Genomic DNA, 15873 nt, shown 5'->3' with positions numbered 1-15873 from the left:
GGGTCCCCAACATCCCCTGTCCCGCACTGTGGGCCTCTGCCCTCACTGTTGTGAGCAGGCTAGGCCTGAGCAGGATGTCAAGGGGGTGGTCAAGGCATCTGGGGTCTTCCACGGGCCAGAGAAACTGAATATCCTCTGAGGTTCTGAGACCAGCCTGCCATCCCCTGACTACCCCAGACCCCAGGAGACTATGCACACTGCTCATTCTGGCTATGACATTATTGTTGTACCTGTTCGGCCTGGAACGTTCGGGACTCTACTCAACCAAGTTAGATGCTGAGCACACAACGGGTGCGTAATAACCATGAGCGGGAAATGCTCTTCTCATCCCAGAAGCAAAGTATTGGAAGGAACCTCACAGACCACGTGATCCACGCCCACCAGGCCCAGGGTCTTCCTGCTTCTGTTCTAACTCCCGGCCCTGGCGCTGAGGATGCCATTAGATGACATGATCAGGTGACGGGATGCTGTGGGAGGGCTCCCATTCACCAACACGGCGAACCAACCAGTCAAAGCCACACTGCTAGCTAGTGCAGAGCCCCACGTGGGACCAGGTCTCAGGACCCCAGAGACCTTGCTCGCTCCACGCTGGCAGAGCAGAACCAGCATGTGTAGGAGGCTGATGGCCTTGGGTTTGAGTCTGGGCTCTTCCACCTGCTAGCTGTGTGCTCCTGGGCAAGCTTCTTAACCTTCTGAGCCCCAGTTTCTGCAACTGTAAAGTAATACCTACCTCTCGGGGACGCTGGGAGGAGCTGATGAGGAAACATGGAGAGTGACAGCAGAGTGTGCCTCGCAGGCAGCAGATGCCCACCACGTGGAACCTCCTTCCTTCCCACCCTGTGTGCCCCCCCCCCCCCCACCAAGCAATCGCTCTTTACTGAGCACCCGGGGGACTCTGCCACAGTCACGGGGGTGAGGAGGAGAGAGATGCTGAGATGATGCTCGTGTTGTTGCTGGCTTTACCAGTTAGAACAGGCTGGGCTTAGGAACCCCCAGGAGAAGGCACCGGGCAGGCCCTGGACGCCAGCTTCTCCTCTGCCCCTGCCCTTGGAGGCTGCAGGGAGGAGGTGGGAGTCTGGGTGGCTGCCCAGATAGGTCACGGGGTTACAGGACCGGATGCGCAGCCCCGAGTGTTATTCGGCGCCCTCTTTGGTTTCCCCTCCGTGGGCCTACCTCCCCCTCTGTGAATTGAGGGAGGTGTACCAAATGACCTCAGGTGCCTTTCTTTGGCCTGGACACCATTTCCTTGTCAAAGGTCAAAGCCTGGGCTTGCCAAGCAGAGTTCACAGCTTCTCACCGTCGTCCCAGCTCCCCACCAAAACCCCGACAATCCTGGAATGAAGGAGGAAAGGCAAGTGGATGGAAAATGATGGGTGTCTGGAACAGAGGCGGACCCTCCACTGAGGGCATCAGCCGGTGACCCTGCCCCATTCAGCTTTGGGCTTTGACCAACCACCCTCCCTCGGTCCCTGAGGCCTGCCCCAAGCTGCCAGCTCTGTCCCGAGGCGATCGGTGCAACGGCCTGTACCCAGCACAGCCACTCTGCTGGCCTCTGGGAACCTTCTGAGAAGATGACATGGGATCCCAGACCCCCGCAGGGACATCCCAGTGGGCCTTTCCTGGCCGCACCCACCGAGACAACCCTTGCTAGCGCCCAGGGGCCGGAGCTGCTGCCACGATGTCTAACACAGAGACGGAGACACAGACAGGCAGACGGAGACAGACAGGAAGGGCTCCTGGGCTGGGTGCAGCCAGGTGGTGGTGACGGAGGGCCCTGAGGACCACCTGCCCAGCCTCATCTCTCATGCAGCCTGGCTGGGCCCGAGCCCAAGGGTGAGGGGAGGGAGGAGATGGAAGCAGCTGTATGGAGGCAGGAGCCCTGAGAGGAGGGGACCTTTGGCATCTGGGCTGGTGGCTGAAGGGTCCATGACTCCAGGGAGAAACAGGAGTGTCAGTATCCTGCGGCTTCCCTCGCTCCCTGCCTTGTTCAGAGAGAGCCAAGAGGGAGCTGGTTCTGCATCCACCTGCCACCACCCTTACTGGCCCCCCTCTAAGTCCCAGAGGTTGACATTCCAGGATTTCGGATGCGTTCACTGCTCTGGCTCTGGAAGGTGTCATCTTCCAGAAGCTTCTAGGAGCATTTGCAGAGGGCTCAGCCCTCCCCCATCACAGGGTGAGAGCAAACCCTCTTGGGCGGGGCCTTCAGGGCTCCACCCCAGGCTCCACCCCCAGGGCACTCAGAGGGCCTGCAGGCCCTCCCCTCAGGTTAGGAGCTCTGGACCCTCCAGGGCTGTGTGCTGGCTCAGAGGGACCGGGGGAGGGACGGCAGATAGCTCGGCATGTGGCTTCCAATGCAGGAATCTCCTGGAAAAGGGGTGTTCCTGCCAGGGACCCAGGCCTCTCTCAGACCTGACAGAAAAAGACCAGGCCTTTCCTCTCAATAAAGCCAGAGGGAATTGAAGAGGGATTGCTCTGGGAGACTGCTCTGGCTGGGAACTCAGCCCCGTGGGGCTTTCCAGTCTCACGTGGCAGGATGACGGTTCTCCACGGTGGCGGGCAGCTCTTCACGGCCCTGGCGTGAGGCACTCTCAGGGCCAGGCTCTTCATGCTGAGAACAGAATGGTGTGGTCCCCTGGGCACACCCTGGGAATAGGGCCAGCAGCTGTGATCCACTCTGGACGCCACCTGGTTGGCCACCTGATTTTGCCACTCCTTCCAGACAAGGGGGCAACTGCTCACAGAGAGGACGGCGGTGGGGGTGATGCCCAGGAGGCAGGGGTCCCGGCTTATAGTTACAGCTCCGGCTTTAACAGTCGTTTCTGTTTTGAGGGACCCATTTTCCGCACCGTCAAGTGAGGCTTGGACAACAAGGTTTTTGGTGTTCAGAGTCAAAGGCCGTTATTTGAACTGTTGAGGGATTATTCCCATCTCTCTCCACCATAAAGTCCCAACTGGCCGCCTAAGGCCAGAGAAAGCGGGGTTGTAGGGGGCGTGCGTGGGACAGAGCCCACGAGCAGGACCGAGGCATGCTAGGTGAGCTGTCCTGGACGCAGCAGGGCTCCAGGCCTACCAGTTCTCTCTGAATGCCCTTTGGAATGCTGCTGACGAGACACCAAGAAAGAAGAGGGTCAGGGCGAGGAAGGAGGATGCTCACCTCTATGCAAACCAAAACCTTGGTGGGAAAGTTTGAGCTCCGGTTGAGAATGATGGTGAGAGGACAATGGAGGGCAGCCTAACGGGGTCAGGAGACCAGAGATGGGCACCCGGTCAGAGAGGGGGCCACGAGCGAGGGGATGAGATAAACTGCTCCCTGACCTAGCACCAAGAGAACGGAAGGGACCAGCAAGAGGAGGGGGAAGTAAGGAAGGCTCAAAGACCCGGAGGGGCCCTCCTCAGAGCCACTGCCCACTGCTCTTTCTGGGAGCAGCTTTGCCAACAAAAGGAAGGTCGACAGGCGTCAAAGCTCTCCAGTCCCATCTACTGAAAAACCACGTGGCTCTGGTGGGGGCTGGTGTGGAGGCCCCCAACTTGCCCAAAGGAGAAGGCAGCACCCTCGTGCCCAACCCTGAGCCAGGAAACTGCGAAGCACGAGAGGCTGAAGCCACCAGGGGCTCGAGAGCCCCAGGCTTCCCTCTGAGGCACCTCAGTCTGCTCAGCTACCAGGAAGGAAGAAGCGGGTTGCGATGCCTTTCCTGCCTGCCCTGTGGGAGCAGCCGATGGAAGGAGCAGAGACGAGCTCGGTCCGCGTCTCGTGGACACAGCCTCACTGGTCCACACCGGGGTCCTGGGTGGCTGCAGTGGCCCTGGCCACCTCCCTCACCCATCACAGCGCTCTGGTTGCGTACCCTCACCGGCCAGTCTTCCTTCCTTTCACAGAGCCTGAGCTGACCCTGCTGTCCAGTGTCGGGGGCAGGAATGACAGGGCTGCCGTTCGGGGGTCGGGGAGAGCCCGGCCCTGTGTCAAGAGGTGCAGAGAAGCTGGACGGGGCAGGAACGTGGTCTGAGTGGTGAGGCGGGGTGGAGGCAGGGGCAAAGTGTGGCATGAGAGGTGACCATGCGAGTGTGTTAAGTGGCTCGGGGTGGAATGGATTTCCAAACTCAAGAGCGGCAGTGACCAGTGTGGATGCTGGAGCTCATCGGGTCGGTGGATAAAGGGCTAAGGAGACATGCAGAAGGAAGGGGTGATGAGATCAAATACAAAACCAGGAACTGTGTGCGAGAGTGCCACCGCCTGGCCATGGTGGGAATCGCACGGGTGGAGGGTGGAGGGGCCGGCGTGGGATCCAAAAGCACGGGCAGGGCAGCCGAGGGGTGCCACTGCCCAGTCTGGAGGCGGCTGCTCTGTCACTGGGGAGCCCAGGAATCGGGGGTGCCCAGGCCCCAGGCAGAGAGGTCCGGACCCCGGGCTCTGTGCTGGGGCTCCCAGAGGGGAGCTCCCTGCAGCGGGCAGGGCCAGTGCCCCGCTGACCGTCTCTTACCTTTGGTTTTAAAAGCAAAGTGACAGTGCTTGCACACATAGGGCCGGACGTCAGTGTGGGTGCGGATGTGTTTCTTCAGCATGCTGGGCTTCTTGCAGCGAATTCCACACTCCTCACAAACATATTTCCCTCGGCCGCGGCCTCGCACATATACATACTCTTCGTTTGATTTGTACCTATGAGCAACAGGCGTCATGGTAAAGGAACAAAAAAGTAGGAGAAGAGGCAGGTTCCCACCTCAGAAGATGCGCGCGCTTCCTGGCTGCATCCAGCCCTTAGGGGCATCGGGAGAGGCAGACGCGGAGCAGAGAGAACCACGGGTGGGGGGATCCGCCACGGAGCCCTGCACCTGCCCTGCCCTCACACAGGGGGGCTGCCCCCTTCTCTCCCTCGGAGGCGGCACACTCTGGTGCTCCCTGCCAGGAGGGAAGCCGCAGGGGCACAGAGGGCCTCTGGTCCAGACCCGGCCCCGGTGCCGGCTTCTGCTCCCAAAGACCAGCCGCTCTGGGCCACCGTGTAACAGAGTAAAACAGATAACGACCACAGCTCTGGTAGCCGCCATCGACGGAGAGCTCACTCTGTGCTGGGCACGTTGCCCGAATTCAATCACAGTCTCCACGAAGAGCCCTTAAGAGCCTGAGGCTCCCACAGCCAGAAATGGACAGAACTTGAGCTGAACCTGCCCGCCCCAAAGCCTGTGCGTACCCCACGAGGGGCGACACGCGCTGAAACAGTCTGCTAGGAGGCCACCCAGACACGCGTGTGAGGGGAGGGACGAGGGCTTCATCATTTCCCAGTCCTCAGACTGGAAACCAGGGGCCCTGCACTCTCTCCCCCGTCCCATCTCCAGCCGAGCCAGAGCTCTCAGGACCCAGATTCCAGCCACCTGGCCTCTCACATGGCCTCCAGGGATCCCTTGGGGTCATAGCGGGAAGTGTCAATAGCTTTCAGGAGCCTCCTGGAGCGGCTGGCCCACCCGCTGGGCCTCAGCGCCACTGCGCTTGTGGCCCAGAATCAGAATGTTCTTATTTCCACTCGGAAGGAACCCACGAGTCTCACAGGCTCACTTGATACCCAGCTGGTCTAATGCTGTGGATGTGTGAGTGTCTCGATGGGGACACGGAAGGCTGCGACGGGGTCCAGGGGGGGATCCTGGCATATCCAGGAGAAGAGCTTTCTGACTCATGAGGCCTGGGGATCTGAAGGCGCGGGTGCCTTGGGGGAGGTGTGGTCTCTTGGCCTGCAGGAGGCCTGCCTGTGCCCACACTCACCCCGCACATCAGGCCCCGGCCAGGAGTTGGCACCCAAACTCGGGGGTGGGGTGGTGCAGAGAGGCAGGAAGGGGCTTGGGGGGAGGTGAGGACGTGACAGCGGCTGGGACTCAGTCCTGCTCCACTGGGGCCATCAGCTTACAGCTGAGAGGATGCCACAAGGATGGGCCTGCAGGAGGGAACTCTGAGGGAGGGAGCTGGCAGGCAGCGGCACAGCGATCACCAACACACATACACACACACTCACACACACACCACCTCCCCACTCTCACACACAAACACATGCACTCACACTCACACACTGACACACACACTGGCACACTCACCCCACCCACACAGTGACACACACTCTCACACACACACACGTGTGTGCCCACACACTCACGCACGGACTGCTCTCCAAGAGCACAAGTGGATCGCCTCAGCTTTGGCCAACCGGTGCCTCTCAAGTTGTCTAACACCACCGTTTCTTCCTATTACGGGTCCCGATGGGCCAGTTTTAGGCGCCCAGTCCTCAGGCTGGGGGCCAACTCTTGCCCTGATCCAGGACAAAGCACCGTCTTGCTTTCAAGGGGAGGCGTGGAAGGCCATGGGGGGCTGGGGGAGAGGGACTCATTTTGCTCTTAGGGAGACCACCCTGGGGGCAGGCAGGGGGTGTCTCGCCTCCCCGTGCCAGCAGCTCACCCTCGCAGCACGCCCCCCAGACCTCAGCCAGCTTCCTGGGTTTTAATTCCTAGGTCCCTTTGTCCCCCGGGGACCCAGTCTGAGCTGGGGTGCCCTTTTCCCATCTGGAGAAGAAAGAAGCGAGGATGGCTTGGTTTCCCCTTGGCACTGGACACCAACCTCCACTTGGCACTGCTTGGCGGGTCCATGACAGCCCCCCACTTCCAACGATGATGGCGCTGCCGGGGTCCCCCTTCCTTCACCCCCTCCTACCCAGGCCCACAGCCGCCCTGACTTCTACCACACGTGGGATTCCCCCTGTGCTCAAGCCAATTCAGAAGAAGGCATTCGGGTCCGTCTACCTTGGCTGTTCTCAGCCCCTTCGTTCTCCTTCCACAGCGAGCTCAAACCACCTGCGGTCGCCTGAATGGAGACACACACACACAGAGAAAGGACCCTGCTTGACCCTCTGTGGGTGGTGCCCTGACTTGGGGGTGGGGTGGGGAGGCATGTATGTAACCCCAGATACCACTCTGTCACACTCCACAACCTGCACAACCTGCTGGGTAGCACAAAGGAGGAGCCTGGGCTGGAAGGGGCCAGAGAGGATGCTGAGAGACGGAGGCGGGAAGGGAGGACCCCAGGCAGGGACCCCAGAAGCAAAGGCACGGGTGCTAAGAGGCCTGGAGTGTTTGGGGGGCAGGACAGGCTGGGTCACCATCGGCCTTGAATGCCATGCTAAGAAGCTGAGACTTGATCCAAGTTTTATTAAAGATAAACAAATTCTAAAGAGAAGATGCTTCCTTGGCACCATGGGGAATGGTCTGGAAGAAGAGAGGCTTAGAATCTGGGTACAAGGCACGTGTTCTAGGACAGAGATTCAAGTCCTTCTGGACGTAGAATCTACAGGCCTTGGTGGCCACCTGGATGACGCAGGGGCCACCATGAAGGAGTAACGAAGATCGAAAGTTTTCAGCTTGGCCAGCTCAGGTGGTACCATCCGCGGGCTTAGAGAGAAGCGATACGGGACCCTTGTCCTTAACGGCTGAGTGTGAGTTGAGGAAATGTCCAGTAAGCAGCTGGAAATCCATGGGACTCAGGATGGGACACGTAGATCGGCGCTGAGGCCCAGCGGGTGGGCCAGCCGCCCCAGGAGGCTCCTGAAAGCTATTGACACTTCCCGCTATGACCCCAAGTGATCCCTGGAGGCCGCGTGAGAGGCCAGGTGGCTGGAATCTGGGTCCTGAGAGCTTCCGGCTCGGCTGGAGATGGGACGGGGGAGAGAGTGCAGGGCCCCTGGTTTCCAGACTCTGAGGACTGGGAAATGATGAAGCCCTCGTCCCTCCCCTCACACGCGTGTCTGGGTGGCCTCCTAGCAGACTGTTTCAGCGCGTGTCGCCCCTCGTGGGGGATGGACGGGCTTTGGGGCGGGTAGGTTCAGATCAAGAGAGTATGAGAACAGGAAGAGGGCAATGAGAGGGCCCAGGAGGCACCCAAATGTAAGGGCGGGGGAAAGATGGCACTAAAAGCCACCCCAAGCAGAGATCTCCTGGTAGAGAACCAGGAGGGAATGTGATTTGGGAGCCAGAGGAAAGAGGTTAGAGGAAGAGGCGCCCAGGAGGGTCCAGGTTGTGGATATCTGGAGGAGGGTGGCCACTGCGGGTCCTGAGACTTGAAGAGAGCAGTCCTGGTTGGCCAGCCTGGAGCCTGTTGACTTCTCTGCTCCTAAGGCCACTGGGGTTGTACAGCTTTGTGGTTCCCAAAGGGCCGAGTCCAGGGACAGGTATGGGGCAGCTGTCCACTGTGAGCTGGACCCTCTTCCCCTTCCCAGCTCACGGTCAGCCCCTCCAGCCTGTGCAAGGCCCCTCTCTATAAGGTCCCACCCTCTCCCCAGCAGCTTCAGGTCTCCGCCTTCGGACACATCTCACCAACACGGACGCAAGCTCAATTCTCTCGGTACAAACCAACCCCAAAGTCCCCCGGACCTCAGCCAGCTCCAGCGACCGCTCCGTCTGCTTCCCTTCTCAGCCCGAGTCTGGAAGGGGCCGTCACGCCGGCAGAGTCACGCCTCCTCACTGCCCCAGCCCAGCTTCCCTGCTGACTGTTCTTGCCAACAACACAGGGCGCTAAATCCAAGTGGCAGAGGCGTTATTGCCCTGTTGCTCGCCCTCTGGAGACACCTGTTGGCTTGGTGACCGGGTCTCCTCTGCAAGTTCCTTCTTTGACCCCCGCCTCCCATGCTGGTGTTCCCCAGGCACCAACCTGCACTCTTCTCCCCTCACACCTTCCCCCAGGTGAGCTTCCCCGCACACGCCTGACTTTCCACCTGGATGCTGATGGCTCCCGTCTCTCTCTCCAGCTCTGACCCCTCTGCTCTGCATCCAGCTGCCCCCTCGGCATCTCCCTGGTGGTCTTTAGGCACCTCACAGCCCACGTGCCCTGAACCATGTTTCCACGTCCCCCAACCTGTACTACCGCCTCCTGGGTCCCCGTGTCAGTAAACGGCATGCGCATCCCATGGTGGCCAGGCCAGCATCCCTGGTGCCTCTACTTCCTTCAGTCTTCATTGTCACTCCATCACCACAGCCCGTCAATGCCGCGTCCCACATATGCTCCAGGGAGGCCCACCTCTTTGCCACCACTAGCCCAGGCCACCATCCCCTCTCCTGACCCGCAGCATCCTTTCCTCACAAAACATCCAGAGGGGGCTCTCCCCAGATACACTCCTCCCAGCCCAGGGCCCACCATTCAATGCTCCTCCCACCGCTCTCAGGATAAAGCCCCGCCCCTCACTCAACGGGCGCAGAAGGCCCCGGGCACCACCTGGCCCAGCTACCTCTCCAGCTCTTCTCTTACCTGCACTTCCCCATCAACAACACTGAACATCATCCCGTGCCTCCCAGTCCCTTTCCTCTGGCCTTCTCCCTCCCCCCCGCCTGCTACTGACCAGCTCCTCTTTCCTTCAGGGCTTTGCCAAAAGGCCTCTTCCTTCGGAGCCCTCTCCCACACCCCTGGGCCTGGGGGTCCCGCCACTCCTCCTTCACGGTGCCTGTCAAGCTGTGTGTACTGTGTGGCCTCTCACAGCGTAGTCCCCATGAACCCCATGCGGAGGGCGCCTCTGCCTCATTCACTAGAGCATCCCCAGGGCCTAGCTCAGTGCCTGGTACCCAGCAAGTGCTCGGTCCTCATCGCTGCACAGAGGAGAGCCAAGCCAAGGCCTTCTTTCCTCGTGTCTGCTAGAGACTCTCAGCGGAGACGCTCCCCCTCCAAGAGCCCCTGAGCACAAGTTCAGCCTGACGCCGTGGGCTCCCCATGGACGCGGCACAGCCAGTGCCCCTGTAACCATGGTGGACTGGCTGGCTGAACACTCCCCACTTTCTGGTAGGAACCACTGCGCTAGAAGTCAGAAGGTAGAAGTCAGCATGAGACCTGGGTCTGAGTTCTGGCTCCTGTGTGAACTTGCTGGGTGACCTTGGGTAAGTCATTTCCCCTCCCTTGGGAATAGTCAAACTTTGCCCTGAGATACACCAACCACCGCCACGTGCCTGACGTCATTCAGTCCTCCCATCAGCCCTTTGCCATTGTCTCCATTTTATAGAAATGTGAACCAAGGCCCAAAGAGTTCAAGTGACATGGCCAAGATCACACCATCAGCGATCTTTCCACTTATCCCCGTCCCCGCACCGACGCTGCATGGATGCTTTTAGGTGATGCTGACCAAGTTTCCTTAGCACCTTCCTTCATGGAGATTCTCAGGGTCCTGTAACACCACAGACAGATGAGAACGGCATCACTCTCCCTGCAGCCCTTCCTGAAAGGCCACCAGCTCTGGGTGGGACCGAGGGTGTTGACAGCTGCAGAAAAATGCCATGCAAAGAGCCAGGGAAGGAAGCCAGAAAAGCATGGTGGGGACCCCAGGGGCATGGTCCTGTCTCCTAGGTCTGCTGGCCGCCCCACCCTCCACCCAAGGCTGCCCTTTGGAGGCCTGTGCCACAGGTTGCCCTTCACCCGGTGAAGAAGCGCCCGCCAAGCCTCCTGCCTGTTCTGAGCCTGCAAGACAGTTCACCGCCTGGGTACAGCTGACTCATGGCTCTTTGAGCCCCACCACCTGCCCGTCTTCTGCTGATCTGACAAGCCAGGGATGTCAGCCAGTCTGGAAAATGCTTGGTTTTGTTCTTAAAAAAAAAAAAAAAAGAGCTGTTTCTGTGGATTCCAGAATGTCTTAGTTAAAGGGGCCCTGAGCTTGACTGCCTGAGGTCACGCAGCACCAGGGGTCCTGGACCCTCCCATGGAAGCAGCTTTCTGTTCCACTGCTGTGGGTCAGGAGGTAAGTGAGGCTGCCAGGAGGGGTGTGGAGCTGCCAGAATCTTCTGGATCTCTTTTCATTCTTATGCTGTAGGTCTAAGACTCACGGACTCAAAGGAAAATAAAAAAGAATCTTGCACAACCCCTTAATCAGGAGGGTCTTATTATTTTCATCTAATGGAGGACACAGAAACAGAGAGGTTGTGTGTCTTGCCCAAAGTCACAAGGCAGCTAGAAAGTGGCAAGGCAGGGACTGGAACCCAGGTCTGACCCCAGCGCTCTTATGCGTGACACAGTCTGCCCTCCTGCCTTCAGCCGCGTCTCTTCCAATCCTGCAACTGGAGATGCTGAGCTGCCTGACTCTTGATCATTCAGCACATGACCCCTTGGGTTGTGGCTCTAGACTCTTGGCAGGCATTTCTGAAACCTGAAGCTTCCACCAAGCACTTGGGAACTCAGAGCACAGCTCCCAAAGGAGGTGACACATCCTCTGCTCCAGATTCCAAAAGAGGGGATGCGGTGGAAATTAAATGGCATTTCAGGCAAGATGATGGGTGAGTTGTTGTTCTTGGACTCAGCATATGACGAAGACTCAGTGATGAAGCTGCTCTATGAGGTAGTGAGCTCCCCATCACTAGTGCTGGGAGGCCCTAGAGCAGGAGGGAATGAGTGGTTATGGCAGTTCACTGATAGAGGCAGCTTTCAGCGTATTAGCCTGTTTGCTCCTGTAACAATGCTGTAAAATGCATATATTTATCCTTCAAATATTCCATATTTATCCAAAAAATATAAATAGATCTATTCATTCCTGACCAAATGGAGGCTCAGGACACTAGATGGGAGGGTGGGGTGAGCTGGCCACATGACTGTGCAAAACAGAGGAGGTATAAGGAGGGGGGAGGGGTCGGGATTAAAGTGAGCTGGAAGGCAGCGCACAGTCCCTCTCTAAAGGAACAGTGGATACACCTTTCCAGCCAAGTGTTGTATGAGGCTGTCAGATCTTCCAGCTTTTCAAGAAAACCACAAATCCAGATTTTTAGAAAACTAATAACATTAGCATACACTTATATAGCTCTTACTGTGTGCCAACCACTATTTTAAATGCTTTGCATACCTTTCCTCATTTAAACCACAAGGCAGCCCCATGATGCAGGGACTCTAATCATCCCAATGTACACATAAGAAAATGGAGTCACAGAGAGGTTAAGTAACCTGCCAAAGGTCACACAGCCGGTAAGTTAACAGAGTCAGAATTTGAAACCAGGTCACGTGTTACAAAGTTACCAGGTGCTTAATTGCTATTAAATTCTAAGACTTAAAATCTCCTCTTTTGGGACTTCCCTGGTGGTCCAGTGGTTAAGAATCCGCCTCTCAATGCAGGGGGACGTGGGTTCGATCCCTGATTGGGGAACTAAGATCCCGCATGCCGCAGGACAACTAAGCCCACACGCTGCAACAAAGAGCCCACAAGCTGCAACAAAAATCCCGCATGCCGCAACTAAGATCTGACGCAGCCAAAAATAAATAAATAAATATATATTAAAAAAAATCTCCTCTTTTAAAAACACAGTTTAAGGCAAATAAAATAGGAGAGGCAGAAATAGCCCAGAGCTCAACTTCTGGCTCAAAGAGATTTCCCCAAGGTCATGCGGCCAGTAGATGCCTGTCTGACCTTCAAACCCATGACTTCTCTTTCCACCAAGCTTCATTTTTCTCTTAAATGAGGGGATAAACTCAATGACCTCCGAGTGACCTTCCTAATCTGAGCTCCTAGGAGGCTGTTCTGCATGTATATTATTGATGTTTTCATATATCAATATTTTATCATAAAACTGTCACCTCTTCTCCAAATTTGGATATTTTAAAGTCTTGTCAAATGTCTGTTTTTATTATGATCTTGTGGCCGAATATGCTTTCCCCCAGGGGCACATACAGCTCGGATATAATCATGCGAAGCGAGAGGAAGACGCGGCCAGCAACGTCCACACTGTTGCTCGGAGGCCCACTTTTGCGGGCAGCCTGTGTCCCATGAAGTGAGGCTCAGGGTCGGCTCCTGGCGGTCACTGGCCCCCAGGAGGTCCGGCCCCAGCGAGCCCACCAGCTTGTCTGCAGTGACGCGCTGCTCTCCGGGTGAAGCTCAAAAAGGAAGGGATGTCTGTGGGAAGAGGAGCAAGTGCCAGTTGGCACTGAGCTGTGTATTTGCTAAAAATATTCAGTTGCCAAGAGGTCGGGAACACACCCCTTGGTGACAAATGTACTGGGGAGGCTGAGCTGTGGGTCATGGGGGAAGTTCACGCCGGGTTCTGGGCACATCCCAGACTCTCGTTTTGTCAGGGTTCTGCAGAAATCGTATCACATCACTACATCCGGGATGGAGGGCATTTAATGTGCTGTCCAGGGACAGGCCTGCTGTGCCCGGAATTCCACAGCACATATGTAACACAAGCACGGGCTCAGAGCCCACCAGCGGAGGGTCTATTTTAAGCAGTATTCTTTGTATTTACTCAACAATACTTACTAAGACCTGGTCTGAGCCTGGCCCAGAAACGCAAAGCTAAATAAGACTCTGACCTCAGTCTTGAGTGTGAATAACAGCTACTTAAAGGACTGTAAAACAAAGAGGTAGAATCCGTAACCCAGACAACGTACCAAGTGCCGTGGAGGATCAGAGGAGGACCAGCAGGGTGGGCCTTAGGTGGCTTTTGCAGAAGAAATGCTTTTCACCCCGGTCCTTCCGGGTGAGTCGGGTCTGACTGGTGAGACTCCTGCTTTGGGAGCCCCCGCCTGGTGCGGGGTGGAGGATGGTGTGGGCTGACAGGCCTGGAAGCTGGGGAGTGGTGCTGTAGTTGTCTAGAGCCCCAGCCGCGGCAGAGGCAAGGGCGGGCGGAAAGAGGACACAGATTTGAGAAGTTGGGGCTGTCTGACAGGGGCAGGAGGGGAGAGCCAGTCAGGAGCCTTCTTTTACAGCTTCCGGGACTCCCACCACGGAGGCCAGCCTTCGTCCATTTTGCAGGTTTGCGTGTGTGCCATCTGGGCCCTTTCCTCGCTTTTCCTGGTGTGAGTTTTCATTCTAGGGGGTCATCAGCAATCGGCATCAGCTACCCGGAAGACAGGAGCTCAGGGGTCTTGATGCCCAGCACCGGTCTAAGGAGAGGAGGTGACTTTTATTCTAAAGAAATGGATACTATAAAGCTGAGACGCTGTGCAGTGCATGACCAAGTGCAGAAGCCCAAGAACCACCGAGCAGGCAGCCAACCTGCGCTGAAGCCAGCTCAGGTCCGAAGAATGCAGCCAAGGCCCCGTTTCCGACCAGACGGCGAGATTAGGGAGGGAGACAGGATGCCAGAAGCTGGGCCTGTCGTGTTCAGAGAAATGAAACTACCGAGGAGGAGTGGACTTCTTAAAGGTGCCCATTACATGGGGGTGCCCCAGCCTTCAGCAGGCCCTGACCTGCAGGGTCTAGAACAATGACTTTCACAGTGTACTCAGGATTCACGGCGGGGGAGACCAAGCAGCAGGGTCTGGGCCCTCACCTGCCCCACCACGCTGAGCTGCTTTGCAGAACAGGCATCTATGTAAACCGAACTTCGTAAAAAAGAGTTCTGTGAATTTAAAATCAATTTGAAATTACTGTTAAAGCACAACCATGCTCGGAAGGACCTTAAAACCTCTGACTTCCTGGGTGGGAGGGGCCTCGTGCATCCTCTGATGTGGTCATTCTCAGGGCAGCCCATCCACACCCCACCATGGGCGCAGCTGCCTCTGGCACCTGGGGTCCCTCGGTGTCCCAGGCAGCACCTTCCGCCTCTGGGCAGCTCTCCCCCTAACAAGCTAGAGTTGCTGACCTTCTGTAGTCTGAGCTCTGTTTAGTGCAACCCCTCTTTGCACACGACAGTGCCCCAAGGATGCTGTTCTACCCAAGATTTCTCTGCTCCAGGCCTCCGACAGGCGCACTCATGATGGATTCCAGATTCCTCCCCAGACTTTCCCAACCTCTCCAGGTTGTCCCTCTTAAGATGGGAAGGCCCAGAGCACCCAGAGACTGCTCCCCCCACCCCCTGCACCCACTGTGGCTGGAGCCAGCCCGGCCTGATGCAGGACTATGGTCAGCTAGTTTCCCAGCTTCACTTCCTCGTTCCCCAGACAGGAAACAGGCCCAGAATGGGGAAGTGACCAGATCCTGGAGATTGAATGCATGTCTTATTCTTTACTAAAAAAAACACTAAAAAGAAAGTCAGCCAGGGTCAGAGGTGTTTCTTCTGTCATGGAAAAAGAAACAGCTAGTATTTGTGGAGTGTTTACTCTGTGGTAGGCGTGTGTTACAGGAATTATACTGTGGAAGCCTTGGCATGATTCTATATGGCAAGAAGCAAGAATGGAGGCTGGCTTAGAAAAACCTCAGGGGCTGGCGCAAAAGCCTGGCCTGTGTCTTGTGGGCAGAGGGGGATGGGGAAGGTGTTCAGTTACAGCCCTGCTCTGGAAGCAGCCCTCTGGGGCTGCGTGCGACAGCAGCTCGAGGGGACCCTGACTGAGGCCATCTGTGGTAGCAGCTGATGAAATACGTGTAGACACTGGGTGCCTGATCAATGCCTGTGGGCCAATGGCTATGAGCTGCTGTGTCACCATACCCTGGGAAACCTCAGTGTTTCCTCGATGCTCAGAGATTCATGTGCCTTGAGAAGCAAATAAGATGAGAAAAGGCCGTGAACTGTATTACATTCCCATAATAAATGCAAGGTATCATTTCTGTGCCGGGGAATACTTGTGAGGTAATGACCGTGGCAAGGCTGTCCCAAACATCTGAAGGCACTGGGGTAGCTGCTGCGAGGCACATCAGACCCCTTCTCAAGAAGGGGCTGGCTGGCATCACTGGCTGCTTCAACCTGCAGAACACACAAGTGGGCTGTGTGTTCAGGCCTCAGACTTACAGACTCAAATCTTATGGGAAGAGGAAAGAGAGGCCATTCTAATTGTCCCATGATGGCAGGCACCTTCTTGGCCCTTGCTCTGAGGAGATCTGCTCCCCACCAGCTGGGAGCAGAAGAGAAACCGGGCTCATGGAAAATCTGCCCACAGAGACCTTAGGTCACAGATGCAACCACTGCCAGCCTCCTGGGAGGCAGCTCAGTCCACAAGCAGAACCGAGACAGGGAGGA

At 57.0% G+C, this 15873-nt stretch overlaps 1 protein-coding gene across 2 annotated transcripts in view; it reads right to left on the bottom strand.

Moving 5' to 3' along the window:
* HIVEP3 (HIVEP zinc finger 3) overlaps nt 1-15873 on the bottom strand; it is a 134153-nt gene that overhangs the window by 12569 nt on the left and 105711 nt on the right. For both annotated transcript variants that reach the window (XM_033836930.2, XM_033836925.2), the window contains exon 5: nt 4479-4654. In XM_033836930.2, coding sequence (XP_033692821.1) covers nt 4479-4654 — 176 coding nt within the window. The remainder of the gene's footprint in view (nt 1-4478; nt 4655-15873) is intronic.

This window comes from Tursiops truncatus, chromosome 1, assembly GCF_011762595.2.
Source record: "Tursiops truncatus isolate mTurTru1 chromosome 1, mTurTru1.mat.Y, whole genome shotgun sequence".
Classification (NCBI taxonomy): Eukaryota; Metazoa; Chordata; class Mammalia; order Artiodactyla; family Delphinidae; genus Tursiops; species Tursiops truncatus.
Note: the sequence above shows the minus strand (reverse complement) of the source record. Positions and strands in the feature narration are given on the sequence as shown.